This window comes from Trichoplusia ni, chromosome 16, assembly GCF_003590095.1.
Source record: "Trichoplusia ni isolate ovarian cell line Hi5 chromosome 16, tn1, whole genome shotgun sequence".
NCBI classification, from domain to species: Eukaryota; Metazoa; Arthropoda; class Insecta; order Lepidoptera; family Noctuidae; genus Trichoplusia; species Trichoplusia ni.
This window is the reverse complement of record NC_039493.1, coordinates 4,373,688-4,397,515: the sequence shown is the minus strand read 5'-3', so window position 1 is coordinate 4,397,515 and position 23,828 is coordinate 4,373,688. Positions and strand designations below refer to the sequence as shown.

The following is a 23,828-nucleotide window of genomic DNA, read 5'->3' as shown; positions in this document are numbered from 1 at the left end:
AGTGGGTCCCACGAAAATAATTAACAATTCCAACGACAGTTTGGACATAAACGTTTAAGCTTGAGTCCGCGGGGCCAGTGGAAACGTCCTTGCCTTATTATAATGTAGGAAAGTATTGAGATACTTTTTTCAGAAGCGGAATTTTTTTGCTGTTTTTAGGGATTCGATAATAGGACGTGTTATGGATGTGTCAGACAGCCATTTAAGAGGATAAAAAATACAAATGTTTGAAAAATTGTGGGAAAAAGAAGTAAATTATTTGCTTTTAGATTATTGTAGAACGGGGTAAATAAGAGTGGCGAGATAAATAGGAACAGATTTTCTTATGGTTTCAAATGTTTTTCTGAATAAATGATGACTCTTTGGTTTATAAATTTGTAAGAAAGCTGTTTAAATAAAAAACACTGCGACATGGCCGAAAGAAGATATCACTCCACAAATTTCTTCTGTATCCAAACAACCAGTCCTATTCACCCAATTTAAAAATATTTTACATTTCTCTAGCATGTATTACGACATTTACTTCAATTAAATTTAATCCAATACTCTACTTTAAATGGTTCTTGAATACTGAGTAATGCTATTATAAAAAAATAATTTAGGCAGTAACCCTGTAGCCACATAATCACAATTATTAACACAACTCCTAAAACGCCATTCAAACTTTCCTCACAAATTTGCACAAAATGTCTTTTTTCCTCAGCTCCAGTATACGTTCTGCCATCTTATTGCCTCTCTAGCGTGTGACCCTACAACAAGCACTTACGGATGTGAGAGGCATTTACCTGCGTCCCTCTTTACCAAGCCTGTTAATTATTAAATTCACTTTACGATAAAAAAATCTGAGGTAATGTGAAACAATTAGATTGCGGACCCAAGTCAAGCGTAGGAGTTTAAGTTATAAAGAGCATTAGTTGAAAGAAACTAAAATTAGAGATTACAGGACTAAGTCTGATTTAAGAATTTAGGTAAGTCTAATCTTCAATAGTCACACCTACGTGTTTTTAGGATTTCAATGTAATTTTTTTCCAATTTATTTTTCTTATACATGAGCAGTCAAAATCAACAGTTTTATTTCAAGTCGTCCGTTTTCCAGGCACTTTCAAAACGTTACAATAATGAATCTAGGCACACGATGTACAATGATTAAAAACGAAATGGCAAACTAAAAGTTGCTCGTTCGTCTAGCTCAGTGGGTAATGGATACAAGAGTTTCTTGTATAAAACCTTATTTAGTAAGGAGCAGTCGTTCATACAAATTTCTATTTCGATAGTCAATTCTTTGTACATACAGCGTCTATAAATGTTGTAAGCTAATGTGTCCTCGGTTCTTCTAATCGTCATAATTCATAAATAATTTATAAACAGGAAAACAAAAAATATTGATAATTTTCCATCGACATCCATCACTAATGGTCAAAACAACAACATACGCAACACGGAACTCGGCCATCAACAAATATAATGAATACCTTCACCCGCGGTTACACAACCTCCAGAACAAAAGTATAAAGGTACAAATTAAAAATTCAGACTCGCACGCCCCGCACAGGGTATTTTATACACGCGTCATAAACCTAATGTTATTTATTGTGGCAATAAACGGGGAAAGTGAAAATAACGAGAGCCCCCTTCTCCTTACCCCCGATCGACGCCCACGCGATATTACCCCAAACCCACTTAGTTTTGAAGTGAAATCAAAGTTTGTTGGAAGGTGGTTATAAGGCTGGATTTTGACTGCGGCTAAAAGTGCGAAATGTACGCGGCTTTAGCTATTTCTTTTAAAAGGTTAGGTCGTACTATAAATGTAAATGGGTCTACCTGTAATACTGAACCGCAGTTATTGTTGAAAGGGTTGCCTCTCTCCAAGTCTCTTTATTTTGAATGAAACGTTTGCTGTTTAATAGATACCGTTGTGCTTATCTGTGAGGTTTTTAGATTGTATGGTAGGAATATTCTTACTTACATATTTACTATTTACGTGTATGACAATTGTAAATTGATCTCTTTCGATGACATTTAGAATTTCAACTTGTTGGTCTTGCGTTTTGCATCAGTGTTACCTAGTACCAATCGTTGAATGAATTATAACATGTGATATGTATCATGTGATTGACTTGCGACCACGCCGCCAAGTCATCTCATGTTAAAGGTCTTAGATTGGATCCGAAACTAGTCGGGCAATCTCGATATACACGTGTTAATAACCCGTTATTAAATACATAATTATGAACCCGCCCGCACGAAACTATTATAATAATAACAATTTATTAAGATTTAATAATAAAATCACAGTCGCTATCAACACATTTAAAACAAACTGAGGCTATTTTCTTTAAAACGCTACGACCTCTCTAATAGCGTGGCATATTCTTAATAACATTGGAACCCAAGGGATGCCGAAGTCAAATTTTGGATAAACTCAAATTGTCTTTAATACTTTTTATAATTAGATAATTTTACGCATCTGGGACCTTAAGTTCACCTACTTTGGGACTTCTACTTAATTATAAGAGACAATTAAGAGACGTTTACAAAGTTATTATGAAACAATTGGTTTTTGCAAATTGGTCCTTTTAGCCGCCGGTGTAAGGACCAATTCGGTTGCCAACAAGCTTTGCAAAGAACATAATCGTCGTATTAAGTAATTTAGACCTTAATAGCTTTCGCTTTTGTGAAATGATTTCCCAGTTTTTAGGGATATAATTGAAGAGGGAGCTTATGAAATTTTTTATTCTATAATAATATGAATATTGCTCGGGAAATTCGGTTGTGATTCTGATTATAGTTATGACCGTAATAGGTCTGTTTTGAGGAAACTTGATTTGAATATTGTTATTTTTTAAAGGGTTTATTTCTCCTCGATAGGGTTTTTATCACATTTTGTGATGAAAACTTCAATTTCACAAAGGCGCCCAGTCATTCTTGGATCACCCAATACTGGTCTTAGGACCAGCAGCAGGGATTGAAACCTCGACACGTCTCGCAGTGTGTAAATGGTGACCTATAATACTCGGTACATTCAAAGTGATGGATAGTGTTACAACCTGATATTTCTTCTTACACCTTCTTAAAATACTTCTGTTTAAATACGTTGCAGGTACAGACCCCGATCTCAAAAAGATCTGTTACTTTTGAAAGATTAGACAATCGTTAAACTCAAATCAGTATTTTCCTTATATAAGGTGAATATTGTCCTTATACATACATATATCATGTGTGGTTTCCAAAAACTAAACATCAGTTGAGCATAAGTTAATTTAAAAAGGAACTCCAAATTTTTCGATGCCATGACTCGTAAGGAGCTGTCGAAATCGACCTCCAACCCCCCCCCCCCTCCACCTTCCACTGTTAAAGTGTAAAAGTTGGTTAGAACGATAACTTTACGACCGTGGCAGGGGTCGGATATATGATAAAATTTAATTCCTAACCGTAAAACGACTGATATAGAATCAGAATTAAAAGTTCAGATTTTTATGTCAGGTTATCATATTTTTAAATGGAAATCAAATGGGTGATAACAGTTTTTGAGGCATAACACTGTTGTCAGGCGTTAATAAGCAGATGCTTTTACACCGGTACTGTAATAAACATAGGTTGTGGTGGCACATGCAGTGGTTGAGGTCACCACGCCAAACCCACTCTTTAAGAAATCCGTTCTAAAAAATATCACATAGGTACTTACATATTTTTACTATCAATACAAAATACAAAAATAAACCGTGAGAATGGTGAAACGTATGGCATAATGGAAGTGGGGCCTAATTACCTAAAAAGTGTACGAATAAGTGACACAAGATGAAAGCTTTGTGTATCACCTTATTTTTTATTTGGGTAATATTGTTGTATTGTTATTGATTTGTACTCGTACATGACTGGCCTGTTGGTCTAGTCGATAGTAACAACCAGGACGAAATTTTGAGTGACGAGCACGATCATTTAAGTATGTCTATCAGTTGTCTAGTACTCATAATACATACTATGGTTAGTTTGAGCCTAGGTGGCGTTGTAAGAAAATTATTATGATCTTCTAGTTTCCCAACTTAATGTTTGACATACTCTACACTTGTAATAACTAAGTACATCCCTTAAATAGTTTTCGCATCAAGGTCTTTCACTTTTGAAGTCTTGTTTACCAAATACAGGTAGGAGGCAGGCAGAACTTGTATAAATATATTCTTAAGCGTAGATTGAATAAGCAAAACTTTAAGAACAGAGTTTATTTGTGTTTCTTGATTGATGTTGTGTGTTTTGCGAGTTTGGAATCGACGGTAAATTGCAATTTGCTTTAGTAAAACATAACTTTACTCCTTAGGACTTATTTATACTTTAATTGTTTTCATGAATTTCTGTCACTTCTGAGACAGCTTATAAATTAGCGGATAAAGTTTAACTGATTACAGTTTTAGAGATTATCAAATGGATTTTTTGCTTTTTCTAACCTAACTAACATTTCGGAATACTTTTTATATACAAGACATATACTATTTTCAAATTCATAATTGAATAGGTTATTCTACAATTTTCTTTTTAATTTTCTATCACAGTTTTATCAATACAAAGTCACTAACATTTCATAACTTTTATTACTTAAACGTGTAAAGTTTTCACGACTGAATGCTTTGTAACTAAACATTCGCGCCATTATTTACTAGCCTTACATTAATGCGACACGAAACAAGAAATCCTATAAAATTTTGAAAACCTTTTAGAATGATTAGCGTCAATAACAATGCCTTTAGCACTCAAGCTTTTAAACTCAACGACAGTTTTCAAATAACGAACTTAATGCGCCATCTTGATTAAGGTCACCTGTCAAAATGGCGGGTTTGTAATAATTAGTAGTGACATCTATCGAATTAGTTCATAAACAGTGAAATTTGAGTGACATTTCGCTCTGGCCGTTTAAAAGCCCTTCATCAGATATGGACAAAACTCATCCGGGCGCCATTAAATTAATATGATTTTACTGCCTTTTACAGATAGTTCAAGTAGACGCTATGTGTGCGTGTGGTTGATAGCGACTGTTTATTATGGAAGCCTTAGATTATATTAGAATATTCTTTTTTGTACACGATGAAATTGCAGCTGTGATTCTTAATACATACAATGGTATGAAAGTGACACACGAATCAAAGCTGTGTCGGCGATCATTTGGATACTCACAAACTAACCTCGTGGCCAGTGTACGAGCATTTGAAATTATTTCAGGCATATTGGTGAAACTTAGTTGAACATAGTCGTAACTAACGCGCTATCGTATAGCGTTCCAAAAAGTAACAACTTATACAATAAACTAGTCAAGTGCTTCGTATACAAAATTTAAATTAACCAGTTTTATAAAGGCTCTATTAAAAATAATAGGCTTATCTATAAGCAGGCGTCGTAAACAATACTTGTTAGGTTGCCATGGCAACGGCAAGCATAACAAAATAGGTGACGAAGTTTTCCAGTGTTTTGTTTTAATTAAAATGTCGAAGACCAAGACTGGAGCTGTTTGGGAAGACAGAGAGGTCCTTTTTGATTTGCCTTTCGCGTAAGTATATCTTATCTTCATAATATCTACAATTCATATTTGCTTTATCGCCCTAACGCTTTGGGTTTGAAGACTTTTGTGAAAAATACCTTTTCTTTACTCAAAACCTAAACATTATCATACGTCCAGTGCAATTACATTTCTTTTTTTCAAAAAGAAGTACGATAAAAGTCTAAAAATGATTTTACATATTCCAGATATTTAAGATTGAGACCTGGTGAGAAGATTTTCGATAGGATCGAACCGATTGAGGACACTAAAGGCAACAGTGGCACTAAAGGACGCATGGTAGTGACCAACCTGAGGATCATATGGCATTCCATGGCCTCCCCGAGAATTAACTTATGTTAGTATACATTTAATCAAACTAACTTGAAATATGAGCTCTATTGACTTCTGATAGGGTAGAAAATTCATTATTTTGATTCTCAACCTGTCGTAGGTAATTTAATACAAAATTAATTTGACAAAATAAGAAAAGATCCTCATTGCTCAATAGTTTATTAGGGTGTGCTAAAACGTATTAAGTCGTAAATCATTTCACAGTACGTAATGTCTAAATATTTGATGGATACCGCGGTAGAAGTCACACTGATGTGCTTACTAATAAATACATAAAAGCTTCGCATTCAGACCTGCAACGCATTTAAACTTACAAAAAAATCGACTAGTGCACCGAGGAATCCTTCTGTCGCGCGGGGTTCCACTAAAATTCAAGTTATATTCATAAAGCCACACAGTAGTGAAAGTGAAAGCAAAATATTTTTAATAAAACAGTTTTCCGATAAGCAATTATCGAATTATCGACCAATATTCCCAAAATAACCATTCTAGGAAAATCAATTAGTAATCGCTCTGTATAAAAGGGTGCATCGCTCATGAATGAAATTAGAAATGCCTTTACTGCATTCGCGTTGCGTATTTCAATTATAAACCAATCGTTCGTTAATTCAGGTTTATTGTGAACTCATTAAGGCCTTTGATACGTTGAATATATGATTCAGTATTGTAAACATAACTATTTTGAAACTAACGATGATATGAATGGGTATAAATGACAATATCGATTTCATTGAAGCTTAAATTTAAGTATTTTAAATACAAAACTCCTGAATTCCGAAACAAAGAATCCAACAATGAATGCATGAACAAAAGGATTCCTCAAGGGTTGACACTAGGTCCAATCTAAATTGGTCTTAATTGTAATATTATTTTTCAGCTATTGGTCTCAACTGTATATTGTCAACAAATACAAAAGTCGTGAACTCGGGCCTTCGAGGGACGACACAGGCTCTGAATGTGTTAGCAGCGTACAAGACTAATAGATATGAATTTATATTCACAAATTTATCGCCAAACTGTGTGAGGCATTACACTTCTGTAGCCGGAGTATTTAAGTAAGTATTAAGTTGGAATTTAGCTTTAAGTAAATCGTATATTACTCACAAACAGCGTGTCGCATTAAACGAAATATTATTTTTTTTTAAAGAGGCATTTTGTAAGAAGGGTTTGTACAAGCAAGACATAGTAAGATATTTAGAGTAACATCAATTTTTGATGTCAGTATAAGTGTATTAAGAATATAATATATTTATTTACAGAGCCTACGCTGGCTCCCGAATGTATCGAGACCTCAAGCTAAGAGGTGCAATTATCCACAACAAGCATTTGAGAATGCTGCCTCTAGAACAAGTACGTTTATTTTTACATTAATTCGAATACATAAGGATGAAACTGTCGTTAGATACATTTTTAGACGCCAATCCATTGTAGCATTACTTTTTTTAATAAATATCAAATTTGAAACTGGATGACAAAAGGAAAATTGGCATCGGCATAGGCAAAGAAAAAAACGATAAAATTTCAAATATATTTCAGATATGTCTAAGCGAGCACAGTATTTGGAATCTATCGAGTGACTCCGGAAACCTCGGGACCTTGGTGGTCACAAACGTTAGAGTCGTCTGGTTCGCGGACATCAATGATGCCTTCAATGTATCCATGCCTTACATAACCATCGAAAATGTAAGTTAAAGCACTTAGTCGTAATTATAAAGTAAGTAAACGCCACAACATATTAAATACACGTTCGAGGTACAAAGATGGAGATTTACAACTTATATAGCTCTTCCCCTCTCACTCGGATGGACGGCTGACGATTTGGACATGTCATATGAAGGCATTGGAAAAAGCTTGGCCGAGCTGCGTGTATATCGTAACCAATGAACATCTTTCTCTATAACAGTTCCATTAACTATTTCATTGAATTGTTCTAATATAAAGTTCTCGATACACACTTGACACAACGACAAAAACGATTGAAAAAATGCTATATGGATTGCGTTTCACACTCAAATTTTGTCAAAATATATATTGCAAGTTATAGTAGTCAACATATACATATGCTATAGTAGTATATAGTATTTTATGGAAAATATCTCCCTATAATTACAGATCGCCATCAAAGACTCAAAATTCGGGGAAGCATTAGTGTTTGTAGTGCGTCCAACATCTGGAGGTTACGTGTTGGGGTTCAGAGCCGACCCTCGTGAAAGACTGCGTCCTTTACTCACTGAATTAAAAGCACTACATCAAGCTTATACTGAAAAGCCTATATTCGGGATTGAAGTTACTTGGAATAATGAGGTAAAATCATACATTTACTATAGTTGTAACTGTAAAAAACTACGAAAAAAAATATGTTGAATATTAAAACGAAAGAAAGCAAAATTCTAAATGATCAACAGCCCAAAGTCTTTTTTGTTGCTAGTAGAAAAAAATATCGTAGGTACTATTAATGAAAGCTTGTTGATGCCGGCTGAAGCTAAACCTACTTAAATAATAAAATTTTCTTGATATTCGCAGAACACAAGACCATCAACAGACGATATAGATGAACTAGAAGAAATCGGAGAGCCTCGAGGGGAAATGGGCCCCAACTTATACCTAGCATCACAACTAGCCCAAAACAAAGGCGAATCGGAAAGCCCACCAGTCTATAGCCCTTATCTAGGACTGGCCATAGAACCACTGAAAGAAGGATTTACTTTAAAGAGTCTTTTTGAAGTACAGTCTTCTTCTTAATGCAACATTGTTATAATATATTTTTTCGTTTTTACCATTGTATTATAGTTCCAAGTTATGCGTTGGCTGTGAATAAAGTATCGTTGAAATAACTTGACATAATTATTTAAATACTTACTTACTAATAAGCATTAAAAAGTTACAATCCCAAGAACTAATATTATTAAACAAGAACAATGCAGCGCTAAAAAGGCTGGTATTTAAAGCTGAATGACCAAATAACTAAAGCCTGAAGTTAACGATTCTCACGAACTTCACTCCGACAACTGCCAACAAGTTTGTAAATAAATTGACGTGAACAGTAAACTTGTTACGACTTGAATTCGTACTTCTATTTATTATTTATTTAATTTTGTTTTAAAGCTGTAAAAACGAAGATTTTTATGTATGAATTTAGCGCAAGAAAGAGGTTTTCTCTATACGCAATTGGTGAAACATATCTGGTTGTGATGTTAGTACCTGTTCTGTGATACATGAAACCTGGGATTTAATATTTATTCAGAATGAATAAGGAAAACAGTAGAAACGCAGCTGGTCTGGTAAGTTAAATAATACTATCACCTACTTTACGAGATCAAAACCAAGGAGGTTTTATGCCAAAGGCGCCAAAATTATCGTTTTTTATTTGTGTCTGCTAACAGCTGTTTACGATTATGATAAGATTGTCATGTCATGTAAATGTCTTGGTATTATTATCAAAGATTACAAAGAAAATGTGAGTTTTGATTTATTAACAATTCAAAATGTTTTTAGTAATTGGTTAATTATTACGCAGAATCCAGGCGCTCAAAATCCGACAATCAAAAGATACTTACAATCGAAGCCAATTGTAAACAAAACAACACAGTGTTTAAAAGATCAGAACATTCTTTTATATTACTATTACAACACTTATTCCGAAAAACACAGCTATTTGCCTCAAAAAAAAAACTGATCGTAAAAAAGATAGATGTAATTTATATACCAACCTCTTTTTCCAGCGTCGTTCTGCTATAGCTGAGAGAATTCGTCTGAGAGAAGAATGGTCAGCATTAAAAGAAGTTGACACGGCTACCACATCAAAAGCTCAAACTGAAGTTAAGAAAGCAGTAAGGTGTAGAACAACTCCAGCCGTATCAAGCAAAAGAAAGCCACATACAGCCAGTCAGAAAAAGGTATGACTTAATAAATAGTAAGTAGTTTTTTTTATCCAGTGTTTTAATGTAACCTTGACATAATTTACTTTGAGCCCAAAACTAAGAACATCTTGTGTGTGATTCTTGTTGAGGTTGCAAATTAAAACTATTATTATAATGACATTTTTTATTTTTATTAAAATTCATAATTAAGTGAAATAATAATTTGTTGCAAATCTTAAATAAGTAAAGGGAGCTAATTGTTTTTATTCATAGCTATTTACTTTAAAAATCCATTACTTACATGTCAGACTCCTTGATCCCATGACCATATAAAGACCTCAATTTTTAACTAAGTTGATTTACTTCACTTTGATTCTTACCATCATTAGCAAATCAATACCTTAACCTTAGCAAATAATTACCCACTTAGGGTATTATAAAATGATTTCAATCAACTACCCACTTTTCTACTCCACATTTTATTATTGTTGTTGATTTGTAGGTCAAACAGAAATTCTTTAATATACTTTATGTATCTTTAAACTTGTCTTAATATAGTGTACCTATATTCTTTTTTAATGTGTTTTTATACTGAAACTGTGTTTTTTGTAGTCTAGCACTAAAATATACTATCCAGGATGAGCATGGTAATGCTGCCTAAAGTATGTATTTATGAATTTGTGTTATCAATATGTCAGTCAGGTTATTATAAACACTATTGATGTAATAACGGCTTACTCATGCGTATTCGTCGGAGTATCCCGACTAGTTTCGAACCCATCACGAGTCGGCTCGCGAGATCATGTCTTCAACGATAAAGTAATACTTGTTTTTATTTTATGTTCTGTTATCTTATTATCAGAAAAGAGGTCCATGGTTCTGGTTTTAATAAATTTTATGAATGAAATTGAACAAAACAAAGTCTAAATTTTATGATATTAATAACTTTTTTATAAGAATATTTAAAGTCATAGATATAACAACATATACTTCTTCAGAATCTAGTCCATCCAAAGATTGTCTGGAAAAGATCACTTTTAGCGATAAGACTGCCCATTATGGCACCGTCTATTTATTACTTATCCAATCCTGTACTTATGTTGTGTCCAATAAAGAATATTCTATATTTTATGTTATAGGGTAGTCAAAGAATGATGCAGGTAACCAGTGACGTCCTTCGTGGTGTGGTGGCCCTCGTGGACGTCGGCGGTGAGAGCCGGGCGCTGCCGCTGCGCTGTGCACTGACGGCGCTGGGAGCGACCGTCGTTATAGAGTGGAGTCCACTAGTCACACATCTTGTGTGGACCGATGGTAAGGAATATTTTTTTTGTGGAGATAGTTTTTTTTATGCGAAATTTGTTACGAGACTGTTTGTAATTGTTTTGTGATGCGAGGGTTATTTCTTTTTTAATTTTCTGTGTAAGATGTAAGGTAATAGGATTTCCATTTTTCTTTTTTATCTATACCTTTCATACCTGACTGGCTATTACACTTTAATGTAGGAGAACAATAAATCTCTTTTTTTCTTGTTGTCACTTTAGTGTAATTTGAAGCAAAGCGTAGGCTTGAACAAACAGCCTCAGTTATGGGGCCTTGTAAAGAGGAATGCCCAATTTTGGCCATGAAACGCCAAACAATATGCTTGTGTCTAAAAAAATGTCTTGTTTTATGTTAACACGTTCAGTGCCACCGACTCTCCCGGAGAGTCCATGTAAATTTTATTCCAGTGCCGTAGACTCGCCCGGCGAGTTCAATGAGTTTGCTGTTTTTTTCCGAAATGCATGTGTATTTTTTGCTTAAAATAATACTGAAGATCAAATATACCCTAATCTAAAGAATTACGTGGTGGGCCGGGTGTTTAGACCCAGTTTATAATCGAAAGAAAATAAACTATTCTGCTATGCCTTGAACTCGCTAGGCGAGTTCACTGACATAGATTCTCAAACTTTTATTAATGAAACATATATAATTATGGTAGATACTTTTATTTTAATTTTACCAAAAGTCACATTCACTTGCAAAACAACGGCGGATTGTGTTCTACATCTTGTAGGGCTCGAAATTCGTGTTATTATATAGGCAAAGGAATGGACTACTGGAATACTTCCTTCATATTCAATTCATGTATGTATGTATGTATGTAATTTGTTTGTATTATATTGTGACAGCGTGCTGCTGGGGAGTTTGTTGCGCCGTTTCTTCATCACAGCTAAAGCACTTAGGAAGCGGTGAAGGGTGGGCGATAGCGCGGGTGCTGTCTTATGTTCTTAATAAATTTCGAAGTTTATTCAAAATGTAATTTTACTTAAAACATTACTATAACATAACAAATTGAATAATTATAACATATTTAAACGTTCTTCGAAACTCCACAATAAACATTTTAAAACTTCACTGTTTTTTAAACTATATTTAAAAACAACCTGTTTTTAAAACAATATTAAATATTCAAAATATAACCTAAACAATTACCACTATTTATAAGATTGACAGCCACAGCATAAATTACGAAACAAACTTACCTTTTTTTTATCGGCAGTGTTTCTTGCCATTTTTATATGTTAAATTAAACCGTATATTAATTAAACACTTTTTAATTGAGTTAAACTCGCAACGTAGACTGTCACGGCCTCAAAAATAACAAAACATTGTTTTTACCCTAACCCAATGCCACTGAACTCGCGTGGCGAGTCGATGCAATTCATGTTACAGTGCCGGCGACTCGCCTAGCGAGTCCAACGTAAAATGTAGGCGGCATCTGAGTAAACGTCGTGAAAATCGTAGTGGTAATGAAAGTGTTAATTAATCACATTATTAATTTATCGAAACATAGCTTTTCGAGGTCTGTTATACCGCGTTTCCAAGAGAACTCTTTAAAAGTCCGGCCTATGTTCTTTCTCAAGGTCAACTCTATCTCTGTACCAAATTTCATTAAAATCGGTTCCGTGGTTTAGACGTGAAAGCATAACAGAGTTAGTTTCGCATTTATAGTATTAGTAGGGATTATTGCAAAAATTATCTGTAATAAAAAGTACCGAGAATACAAAAATGAAATTGTTGACATCCGTCATTCATTCTTTTGTGGATTCTTCCGCCGAGCGCTGAAGATCCGTGCCGGTAACTAGTAACCAGTAGGCGTGTGATATGACAGCGGGGTCCCGCGCCACGCGGTCCCGCGCGCGCGCGCTGGCGTGCGGGCTGGTGTCGCCGCTGTGGGTGGAGGCGTGCGCGGCGGCGGCGCGGCGCCTGCCCGAGCGCCGCTTCCCGGCCGCGCCGCGCGCCTCCGACCTGCCCTCGCCGCGCACGCTGCGCCAGCTGCTGGTCAGTGGTAACATATATAGAACATAAATACGACACTAAATCAAAACTCATTTATACATGTAAGACTATTTTTTGCCCGCGACTTTTCCTTCGTGGATGTAGGATGCCTCAAAATGTGTAAGAATAAAGATTATGTATGGGTATAAAAAGTCCAAAAGCATATCGTGGTGCCTCAGTGCAGTGGTGACATTTGTCACCATTTTAGCGTCACGCCGTAAATTCAATATCTCAGTAGGATAAGAAAAAATATTAATCACCATCAAATCAAATCCAGTTATTATTATTTATTAAATTGACGATAGACGGACACGGATTATCGTTAGCCCCATTCATGGCGTCATCTCGAATTTTATTCAAATGGACCAAGCCAAGAAATAAAAACAAACAAAACGAAAACGTAAAAACGAGAACCACTCAGTCAACCTTTTCACTAAATTACTTAAATAAGTCACTCACATAATAATTGGTTAATACAAACTCATATTATATGTACAAAAACTTACCTACTCTCAATTTGTTTCTTCATCCAAATCTTTATCTAACAACCAAAACAATATACATTAAACTCCTCTTATTCCATTTACAGAAAAAAGCGGAAAGAGAGAATGTCCCTCTAATAGACTTGCTGTCAGACAGTAAGGAGGACAACAACAACTGTCCGAAGCTCAGGATATCGTCAGAGACTGACACCAGCACTGACAAGAGCCACGACTCTTCAAGGGAAGCCATTGGTGAGTAGTTGCAACTAGTATTATTATATGAGTGCACGGATAGCCGAGTGGTTCAATACACCACTCTGCGCGACGACTCGGTTCGATCCCCGCGTAGGACAACCATTTTTGTGTCTCACGAATGCTTTTCCTGAGTATGGGTGTCTTTGATATGAATGAACGTTTGTGATGTGTTTTAGTAGTCAAAAGACTGGAAAAATTATATAAAAGAACTTAAAAAAGACATTCTTCATGAATTCACACTGACTACAATGAAATATGTTATAGGTATAATGTCAATATGAACCTTTACTACAAATACTGTCTATATCTACTTTTATAGTCAAGACAACAAAAAAAACAAGTCTAGGTAAAGATACCATTGTCTAACTTTCTGTCTATTACTGTACAATGTTAAACAGGTATAGAGTCCCGTGTGAACACAGCCCCCCGAGGCCAGGGCTCGCCCGTCCGCGGGGGAAAGTCGCGACGGAAGCTGTTCACACATAAGGAGGGCGAACTAGCCACGTCCGGAGACGAAACAGGCAAGTCTAATCAATGGATATGACGATTTCTTTTCAAGCTCCCATTTGTAGTGAAAAGAAGAAATAAAAAAGTTGTATATGAAGTTTACGAAATGGTAACGTCGCAACCCCATCTCCTAAACTTTAAAGAAGTTTATCTTTGGTTTTTTTTTCGTCAGATAAAGACAAAAATACTAGTTATTAAAATACCTACTTATATAAGTGCATTCATCAAGTGTGTGAGATAAGAGCTTGGACTTTGAAGTTAAGACATAAGGTATTTATAGAAAGACGTTCATTCAGCAATGTACCTTCATAATTATATTTTCTTCTTCAAAGTACACAATACAAAATTCTGACAAGTTTATTTAAGTAGTCATCGTCCTCATTATATTGTGACTGTACAACATATCCCCACGATTTGATATAAAAAAATACGCTTCTTTCAATTTCAGAGGACGAAAGAACAGGTCGCAACAAGTTGCAGAACAGCAAGATAACGCAACGCGATCGTCGCGACCTCGCCCGCGCTGAACGAATGGCCAAGAAACTGCTCGCCGAGTGCAACACGCAACGCAACCAGCCCGCGCAACAAACACAGAACACGATGAAACCGAAAATTGTAAGGATATTGCTTATTTTTGGTTCCTTACGAGTTATCTCGGTGCTATTACATAAAAAAATAGATGTAGCTATCATCACGCAAACTTTCTGTAAGCAGTGCCCGTTTGATAGGGTTCCTCTCCGATAGATGAACACGAAACGCTATTACTGAGCCTCCGCTGTCTTGTCTGTTCGTCCGTCTGTTACCAGGCTGTATCTTATGAGCCGCGATTGCGAGGTAGTTAGGCAATTTCTGCTGCCGATATAACAACAAATAAAGGTCATTAATCCGCAACGGTTGTTACTTACAAATATATTCATTCTCCAGTGTCGCGAGTTCGACTAGCACTTGACCGATAATTTTTCCTGTTTTGTGTGTGAAAAAAAAATCTATTTACTAAAACCATTCAATTGCAGGTCCTAACGGGTATGTCTCGTCAAGAAAGGCAAGCGGTCACTCGCGCGATACAGTCCCTCAACGGTTGCATTCAGAAGACTGTGAACAAACGAACCACACACGTGTTGCTGGGCTCGTGTCGCAACACAACCAGTTGCAGCAACCATCCGTCAAACATCACAGGTATGAGATAATTTATACAGGCTATCTGTCCAAACAAAATTTTTATTTGGTCCCATAATTAGACGCGCAAAGCCGCGAACAACGGCTAGTTACAAGTTCTATAAATGGAAACTGACTCGAAACTTGTTAGCTCATCATTAATGCATCATGACGACGTCCGTGTTCGAGTGGCGTACGCACCAGTTTCAAGGTGTCGCCAGCTCTGAGGTCCCGATTTCGATCCCCGGTCAGGTCAATGTAAAAATTCTTATTTCTACATTGTCTCGGGTCTGGGTGTTTGTGGTAACTTCGTTGTATCTGAATTCCATAACACAAGTGCTTTAGCAACTTACTTTGGGTTCAGAACAATGTATGTGATGTTGTTCGCATGTATTTATTTCATGACGGACTAAGGGCGGATACGACCAAACAGGATTTATTACATTAAGAATTATTCTCAGATTAAATCGCTACTCACTCGTTTGTCTTACTACAATTTCACGTTTATCCAATTACAATTCGAGGTATAAAGGGTATATTCGGGAATAGTTACTGTACCACCGTTAGGCAACGTATAAGGAGCTTATTCCAAGAATAACAAAACGGCGTTATTTTTCTTTTAAGCTATTTTTTTAAAACTCATTATTATACTCAATTATTTGATTGAAGATAGTGATAGTGATGAGGATGTTAAACCTAAACATCCAAGGTGGATAAAAGAAAGAATAGATTTATTTGAATATTATGATGATCGTGATTTCACTAAGAGTTTCCTTTGAGCAGTATGAGCAAAGATTTTGCCGTCCAGAATTGAACATAAATTGGAATACATTTCTGACGGGTAAGTGTTTATTAGTACAACAATATCTACTTATTTAATATTCCTGCGCATGAATGTAATTGTACGTACATACATAATATATGATAACTGCCTGTCTACCACACCAATATTATAAGGATGCTATTAATTGGTAACTGTGTGATGTGAAGATTGAAGTAAAACGAAGATTTCCTGTTTTATTACTACACTTCTAGAAAAAGCTGAAAATTATAGTGGCTACTGCAGTTCTGTACAATATTTTACGTCATAGATGAGGAACTTTACTTCCAGGTAATCCAGAACTTTATTTAACAGCTCCTTGGGAGCAAATAAGTGATGGCCAAGTACCTCAAATCATTCAAGGAGAGCAAATACCTGTACGGCATGAGACCCGAGATGCTCTTATTGCTGATTTTTTTTTAATGATATAAGTAAACAAAATAAAATAAAAATTATTAAAGAAGAACATTGTTCTTAGAATTTACTAATATTAATAATAAAATACTGGATGACATAAAATATATTCATGTGGAAGAAATTAAAAAGTCAATAATTCGGCATGCTATGGAGACCTATTCAAATAACAAAGGAGGTATTCAAACAGTTATTGTCTCTTTTTGAAAGCCATTATAAGCTTTCTTTGCTTCATCAATAAAATATTAGTTTTAATTTTCTCTTGTTTTAATATCTCCTTTTTTATTTGAATATCTAAGGCATGCCGCTCCCTAGACCTTTCCCTTTCCTCCTTAGCAAGCTTCATCTGCTCTTCCAAAGCATTAATTTCCTTTCTATGTAATTCTAATGACGATGCGCTGGACTGGGTTGATCTACTCCTAGAAACCCGTGTCCGATGAGGTGTGGGATTCTCTGTAGGTGTATAATCTCCCCAATCCTTGAAAAGAAAAATAATGAAGTTAGTGGGGTAAAGTAATAACTTGACATTCGATAGAACGGGGTGAATAGAAGTTTTTTTGGGGTGGATAGAAAAAGAGTTCTTATTAACATTTGGACGTTTAACAAGACAAAATAAAAAGATTATACGAAAAGTCTCAAGCATTCCAGAAATAATTTGTGATTTTTATACAAGAAAATGCATGCGACCTCCTAAAAAACACTATTTTCTATTCTCTCCTTGTAACTTTATTAACCCCGTTTTACGATACATATTTCTACTTAAGTAAATTTTGTCTTATATCTACCTGTTGCATTTATAATTAAGTACTGGCAATTTCGTAAGCCCTTCTTAGCAAGCCTCTAATAAAGAATGTACCTGCCAAGTTTAATCAAAATCTGTCCACATGTAGAGCCCAAGCTAATAGTCCTGTCATTAAAGCAGTCAGTATTTTGTTTACATACAGCCATTAATTACCTCTTCACACATTTCATTTCTCTCATCATCTTCATTTTCATAAACTTCTTCTTTGTTAATTGTATGTTCTTTTGCACTAAGTGTTGTTGGAGGCAATGCTGCAGTATCTGCAAATGAAACTGAAGTTTAAAATGAAGAAATAGGGCAAGCATGGGAGGCATATTTAATACAAATTATATAAAAGAAAGTTACTGATAGAGAGCTCTCAAAGCACAGCCCAAACCTTTTCTGTGAAGTGAAAAGTTAAATTTATAAATTAACCTATGTATTCTATCTCTGCTGCTGGTAAATCCTCTGTTTGTGCTGGATTACTGGAGTCATTTTCATAAGGGTTAATAGCACTGGTAGATATTAATGATATGATCCGCTGTTGAAAACGATCCTCATTTTTAGGCGGTGGTGATGTTCCACCATCTGAAACAAAAATATTTGTGATTAAGTAAAATAAAGAATTAATGATGATGACTTCCAGCCACAAGAAGTCACCAAAAAGTATGTTATACCGAAATATCATAATATTACTAACCTGGTTTGATTATACGCTTCCTGTTTATTGCTTCATACTTTCTTGCCACCTTTTTCAAGCTCTCCCATTGAGCTTTCAAGTTATCCCCCGTGCGAGAACAGTGGGTTGTACGGACGTTATACTGGTCGGCGATGATTTTCCATTGGGCCAGTTTTGCCTTCACCGAAACAGTGTCCGTTTTATTATTTCCTATTATTTTAAAATGTTTCTCAACTAAATTTAACAAGAGTTCTTTTTCTGATGTAAGCCAATTGGGACTACGTTTACGCGTTGGCGTAACGTCACTCATTTTAAACACGCTTTTGTTAGCTTCACTTGTAACTATGTAATTATTATCTAAACTCAATCGACAATCAGTAAAGTATAAATGTTTAAAGGATTTTTCAATCACCAGATCCAATCTATCATCTATCTAAGGAATAAATATGGCCGTTTGACATATTTTCGAAACAAAAGCTGTCAAAACGTCAAACATATTCGTCAGATAAAAGTTATCTGGCGATTGAAAAATCGGCCCGATTTATTAATATTATACTTGACTGACACTCTTGACTTTGACAGCAATTTTTACACGATAGAAAACACGACGAATGAGAGTTGACATGCGTTTCGCTTCAGCTCTCTCGCGTTTGTAGAACAACGCTTTTTTGTCGGGTATTACATTCGTTCCAATCCTATTTAAATCCACTCCCGTATTCGCGCATAACTAATCCAAGTTAAACGTTAGATAGCTTGGAAAACCGACTAAAGATTTATACGATTATTCCCGGAATAGTTACTCGTGTATTAATTCTGTTCTCACATTTGTCACTGTGGTTCACAGAAAAAATTAACGTAAACAAACTCAACGTTCAAACTACTTCAAACGAATGCAGTAAGCGTGGATTTATTTTTAACAAAACTGACTTTTTTTTTAAATAAATTTGATAATTGGACTGATTTTATTGAGTAGGTACTTATTAACATTGCCCGCTATGTAACTTACTTACCGCTATGCTTACCTAGCATCATGTTTTCGTAAGAAACGGAACGTAAAGGAAGACAACTGTCAGATTGACAGATGTTTTTATTTTTCATTTTTGCTTTCAGGTGTTTGTTATTGTGCGATTTTATTCTCTTTGACCCTTTTAATGTCCCCCTTACCTTGACGATTCTATAGAAACTGTATGACGCAGGCAGATTACCTATGGGATTTCGATAACTTTCTCACGAATTGGACTCTACGATATGGATAACCTATCTGCCCACTGGTGTTGTGTTCTACAATGTAATGAAATCCGCAACTTAAATAGTAATTTTATAAGAAATAATTTGTGTTCTAATACAATCCTTTTATTTCATACTACAATGGCTGGGAGTAAAAATAGCCCAATATTGGTAGATTTTAACGAATTTTCCAACACTTTTCGACAAAAACTGGCAGCGGCCTTATTTTTTTTTATATAAATCTATTACAATGAAACACCGTTGACGGAAACGAACTAAATTTATTTTAATTATCACAGACAATACAAAGACAACAGTTTAACATTCCTGTCATAGATGGCGCTACACACCGTAAATAATTATTCTGTTATAAACATATAAACAAAATCAAATGATTCTTTTGAAAAAAAAACATTTTATTTAAATTAAAATGTTTTTTATTTATTTATTTAGTAAAAATGTTAAATTATTGAATACGTATTTTGTGTGTTGGATTAGTTCTTGTAATTGACACGGGTTGCGCTAGTATACCATTTTTAGCTGATAACTCTTACGGTTGAGATCACCATACCAAACCCACTGTACGCGACCTGTCGAGGGTACGATCCCCGCATAGGACAATCCTTTGTGTGATCCACAAATGCTTGCTCTGAGTCTTTGCGCATGTGATTTGTATGTTTGTCAAACCCCCCGCCACACAAGGATTAAATAAATGCCTTACTGTGAGAGCCGATTTTTTTTAAACAAAAATAACTGTATGCACTAAAGTTTTCAAATTATATTTGACACTGTTGGCATTGACAGTAACTTTTACACGTTATAATAAGACGAATGAGAATTGACATGTATGCATTTTGCTTCTACACCATTACGTTTTTTTGTCGGGTATTACATTCGTCCACATCGTGTTCAAAATCACTCCGCTATTCGCGAGTAACTAATCCAATAGTTATACGTTAGATAGCGTGAGAAAAAGACTATCGATTTATTCAAGAATAAAATCGTTTAATAAGTTTTCCGTGTATAAATTCGAGTTTGGTCGAATCCGCCCTAAAGCACACACCTGTTGCTTAAGTGATACGTCCTGACTGCTATACTGGAGGTCGTGAGTTCGATTACCACCCAGGACAAATGTTTATGACAATTTGATTAGCACAATCTTTTGGTCTGTATTTAGATGTACTTTATCTATAATAATGTCTTTATATAAAAGTGTCATAATACAAGCTTTGCTTAGTTTGACATTAGATGGCTTGTGTAAAAAACGTTTTCGCTCCTATTTTCAACATTCACCCAAAAAAATCATGATTACGCAGGTGTAGCTAGTCACTGTGACTTAAGCAAGTCGTCGTGTTGGCCGGACGCGGCGGACAGGTCGGCCCGCACGGCCCGCGCGCTGGCGGGCGCGGCGCGCGGCTGCCGCGTGCTGCACGCGCGCTGGGCCGCGGCCTGCGCCGCGCAGGGGGGGTGGCTGCGACCGCACGGGTACGAGGTGCAGCATCTCAACAAGATCTCTCAGGTAATCACAAACGTAACACTCTAATAAATGTTGTCTTTGTCCATGTAGCCAGAATTATGAGCACCCCTCACTCTCCTTACACATATTTGCAAAATATAGTTGATGCATTTTATAGTGGTTTTGGTTTACATTAGTATTCGCAAAGTAAAGATTGTATTAATAAAAATACGTAGATTATTTATCAATTTTATTTAGACAATTTTTCTTCATTTAAATTACAGAAAGCTCGCGTTGAACGCTCAGCTCTTGGTCTACAACGCTCAGAATACGCTTACGACGTATTCAACGGCATGAGAATACACATCACACAAGAGGCTGACCAGAGAGACGCCGCTATCGAACTCATTACACTTTGCGGCGGGATTGTACATAATGGCGCCCAAGATGGCGGACCAACTGCCAAAAATACACAAAATGGCCGTCCTTTACAAGATGGCAGCCAAAATGGCCGCCGAATGCAAGATGGCGTCGAATATGATGTGATTGTGGGCTCAAGGCCTGGTGAAGTGAACTCAAAGTGGGTGTTTGACAGTGTTGCGGTTGCGAGAATGCGGACCACTAGACGATATATTAATATGAACAGCTTTCATGAGCTACAGAATTCTTGGGGTGGGTGAACTATGTCTTTGTTAATAGGTTTAGTGAATCGACCTTATAAACTGGCCAAACATAAGTAACATTTGCTACTAAATGGTTGCTGTTGCCTTACTCAGCATAACTCTTTATGTGAGTTTGGTCAGCAGCAGAAATCAGTTATATATTACAACCAATTAGATCTTAAAACAAGTGTACGCACGGACAGCCGAGTGGTATAGTCGACTTCGATACAACTGTTGGTGTGATCCTCTTATTCTTGTCCTGAGTCTAGGTGTCTTTGTGTATACAGGGTGGAAGGGACTAGTATTAAGGAATAATCCAATAATAAGGAAGGGATTTAATGACACATAAAATTTAAAAGGCGCGATAAATAAATGCGATTTGCCGATGAGAAATCGCCGCGACACAAAGATTAAATTACAAGTCGTTTAAAAACCTTCTCTTAAAAATCTCTTCTCGATGCTATTGAATGTCCACCTTCATATTCATGAAGTTTCCATGAGTTTCGAGAGACTGCTAACAAACAGACAGAGCAGAATAAGTTGCAGGGTTCTTTCCTTCTAGGTGCTGATATTTTTAATGTGTATTAGAATATGTTTAATTACAACAAAGTTAAGCATAATAATGTTTAATTGATAGTTAGAAAAATATTTTTCGTGCGTTTACCAAGTATTCCATAATAACTTAAAAACAATATTCAAGTGTTAACTAGATGGCGCTAGTGTATTCGCAATGTCAGGCACATTGCGGTTCCAAGGCTCTCTGTGACAAAAAGAGTGAAATATATCCTGCTCGTAATGACTATCATTGGTTAGACTTTTTGGGTTTGACTAAGTCAGAAAATAGGGATAATGACAATTTTTTTTTCAGTGTCCGTCTTGTAGATTTTTGTATATTAATGGATACGTATTTTTTAATTTGTCCCGCAAACATAAATTGACCAAATTACAGTGAATGAAACTTACGCGTGACGTAACGATTGAGTACAAATTTTACCATATCGTTACGTCGCAAGCCCCCTCTCCTAAACTTTAAAGCAATTAATCTTTGTTAATTATAGTTTTTCTGAAAAAGGAAAAAATACGTGTCTCATACTTTTCAATTATCTAGCTGAGGGACTAATGAGATTTTTTCTTTCAGTCATCATCCCTATTGTTTGAGAAAAACCCTTGTGTCTGTTGGTACATTGTTTACTCACATACTGTCCAATAACCTAAATAATAATGATGTATTATGTTGCATTATAATTAAATGCGAAATAGTTTTCAAAATATTTAGGTTTATTTTATTTGATGTCAAAAAGGAAAAATAGCCAATTGTCAAATCCAGTTCCTTGGGAAGCAAATATGAATTAATTTCCATCAAAACGATTTGAAAATGAAGTTAACAGTCAATTTGTATCATATTTATGATTATTATGACAACTTGTAACATATGTTAAGTCGGCCATTTGTAAGCCTATCGGTATTATTATTATTTATTACATACTTTTACTGTTGTAATACCATAAAATCATGTTTTATTATTTAATGTTGTTTTATTATAATTTCCCTTGCTACTTGTATACACCCTTAAAGTGAAGAGGTCGTTACACTTGTGTAATCCCATTTATTTCGATTTATGATTATTTGTTTAATATGTTTATTATTTATTTTAATGAGTTGGTATTAACATTAAAAGTTGTGAAAGAAAATGTAATAAATCTTTTTTTTATTAAGTTATTTAACGTTAAAGTAACATAATACCTTCAAGTCAGAAATCAGTTTTATTTAATACTTACTAGCTTTTTCTTGGCATTTGAAAAACATTACAATATATTTGGTTAATTGTTTGTATTATATCTATTAACATTATTTTATTTATTTATTATTTCGTGTTTCGGAAGGCACGTTAAATTGTGGATCCCGGCTGTTATTCTTTCATCTGCGACAGTCGTTACAGGTAGTCAGAAGCTTGAAAAGTCTGACAACCAGTCTAACCAATGGGTATCGTGTCGCCCAGGTAACTGGGTTGAGGAGGTCAGATAGGCAGTCGCTCCTTGTAAAACACTGGTACTTAGCTGTAACCGGTTAGACTGGTAGCCGACCCCAACATAGTTGGGAAAAGGCTAGGCCAATGATGATTATTTTAAAGTTAAGACTAACTAAACTAACTCTGCAAATATTTGTAACGTAATTTGTAAATATGTACCTCCATTATTCGCAAATAAATTATGATTTGATTTGTACCCCACGGGCGTTTAAACCTCATGTACATCAACCATAAGGAAGCAAAATCACCACAACATATTATTTTTTAAAAAGCACGCCAAATCCACTGAGAGCGAAGTGTCGCCG

General features: G+C 35.5%; 3 protein-coding genes across 4 annotated transcripts; 2 read left to right on the top strand and 1 right to left on the bottom strand.

The window, feature by feature from the left end:
* Positions 1-5,128: 5,128 nt before the first annotated feature.
* On the top strand, positions 5,129-8,847 carry LOC113501828 (Bardet-Biedl syndrome 5 protein homolog). Its single transcript, XM_026883111.1, has 7 exons — positions 5,129-5,536; positions 5,734-5,882; positions 6,756-6,933; positions 7,138-7,228; positions 7,415-7,561; positions 7,991-8,182; positions 8,402-8,847. The coding sequence occupies exons 1-7, from the start codon at positions 5,472-5,474 to the stop codon at positions 8,618-8,620; spliced, it is 1,041 nt and encodes a 346-aa protein (XP_026738912.1). The 5' UTR covers positions 5,129-5,471; the 3' UTR covers positions 8,621-8,847.
* A 147-nt stretch (positions 8,848-8,994) lies between these two features.
* Positions 8,995-23,022, top strand: LOC113501827. 2 transcript variants are annotated; one of them, XM_026883109.1, is made up of 10 exons: positions 8,995-9,159; positions 9,601-9,774; positions 10,878-11,049; positions 12,890-13,059; positions 13,646-13,790; positions 14,192-14,314; positions 14,749-14,915; positions 15,314-15,476; positions 20,693-20,895; positions 21,117-23,022. In XM_026883109.1, exons 1-10 carry the CDS (start codon positions 9,124-9,126, stop codon positions 21,510-21,512), a joined length of 1,749 nt encoding a protein of 582 aa, XP_026738910.1. In that variant the 5' UTR covers positions 8,995-9,123; the 3' UTR covers positions 21,513-23,022. The 2 variants fall into 2 exon arrangements, with proteins under 2 accessions (XP_026738910.1, XP_026738911.1); XM_026883110.1 differs by lacking the exons at positions 8,995-9,159; positions 9,601-9,774 and adding an exon at positions 9,790-10,400.
* LOC113501829 lies at positions 16,775-19,336 on the bottom strand. Its single transcript, XM_026883112.1, has 5 exons — positions 19,314-19,336; positions 18,171-18,582; positions 17,906-18,058; positions 17,645-17,751; positions 16,775-17,167 (listed from the first exon to the last, which is right to left on the bottom strand). Exons 2-5 carry the CDS (start codon positions 18,457-18,459, stop codon positions 16,880-16,882), a joined length of 837 nt encoding a protein of 278 aa, XP_026738913.1. The 5' UTR covers positions 18,460-18,582; positions 19,314-19,336; the 3' UTR covers positions 16,775-16,879.
* Positions 23,023-23,828: the final 806 nt, after the last annotated feature.

Coding starts and splice junctions, on each gene's coding strand:
- LOC113501828 (XM_026883111.1), top strand. CDS start 5,472: ATGTCGAAGACCAAGACTGGAGCTGTTTGGGAAGACAGAGAGGTCCTT. Junction 5,537..5,733: donor CTTTTTGATTTGCCTTTCGC/GTAAGTATATCT, acceptor TACATATTCCAG/ATATTTAAGATTGAGACCTG. Junction 6,934..7,137: donor TCTGTAGCCGGAGTATTTAA/GTAAGTATTAAG, acceptor ATTTATTTACAG/AGCCTACGCTGGCTCCCGAA.
- LOC113501827 (XM_026883109.1), top strand. CDS start 9,124: ATGAATAAGGAAAACAGTAGAAACGCAGCTGGTCTG. Junction 9,775..10,877: donor ATACAGCCAGTCAGAAAAAG/GTATGACTTAAT, acceptor TTTATGTTATAG/GGTAGTCAAAGAATGATGCA. Junction 15,477..20,692: donor CCATCCGTCAAACATCACAG/GTATGAGATAAT, acceptor ATGATTACGCAG/GTGTAGCTAGTCACTGTGAC.
- LOC113501829 (XM_026883112.1), bottom strand. CDS start 18,459: ATGAGTGACGTTACGCCAACGCGTAAACGTAGTCCCAATTGGCTTACA. Junction 18,059..18,170: donor GAAGCGTATAATCAAACCAG/GTTAGTAATATT, acceptor TTTTTGTTTCAG/ATGGTGGAACATCACCACCG. Junction 17,168..17,644: donor GAAATGAAATGTGTGAAGAG/GTAATTAATGGC, acceptor TTTCTTTTCAAG/GATTGGGGAGATTATACACC.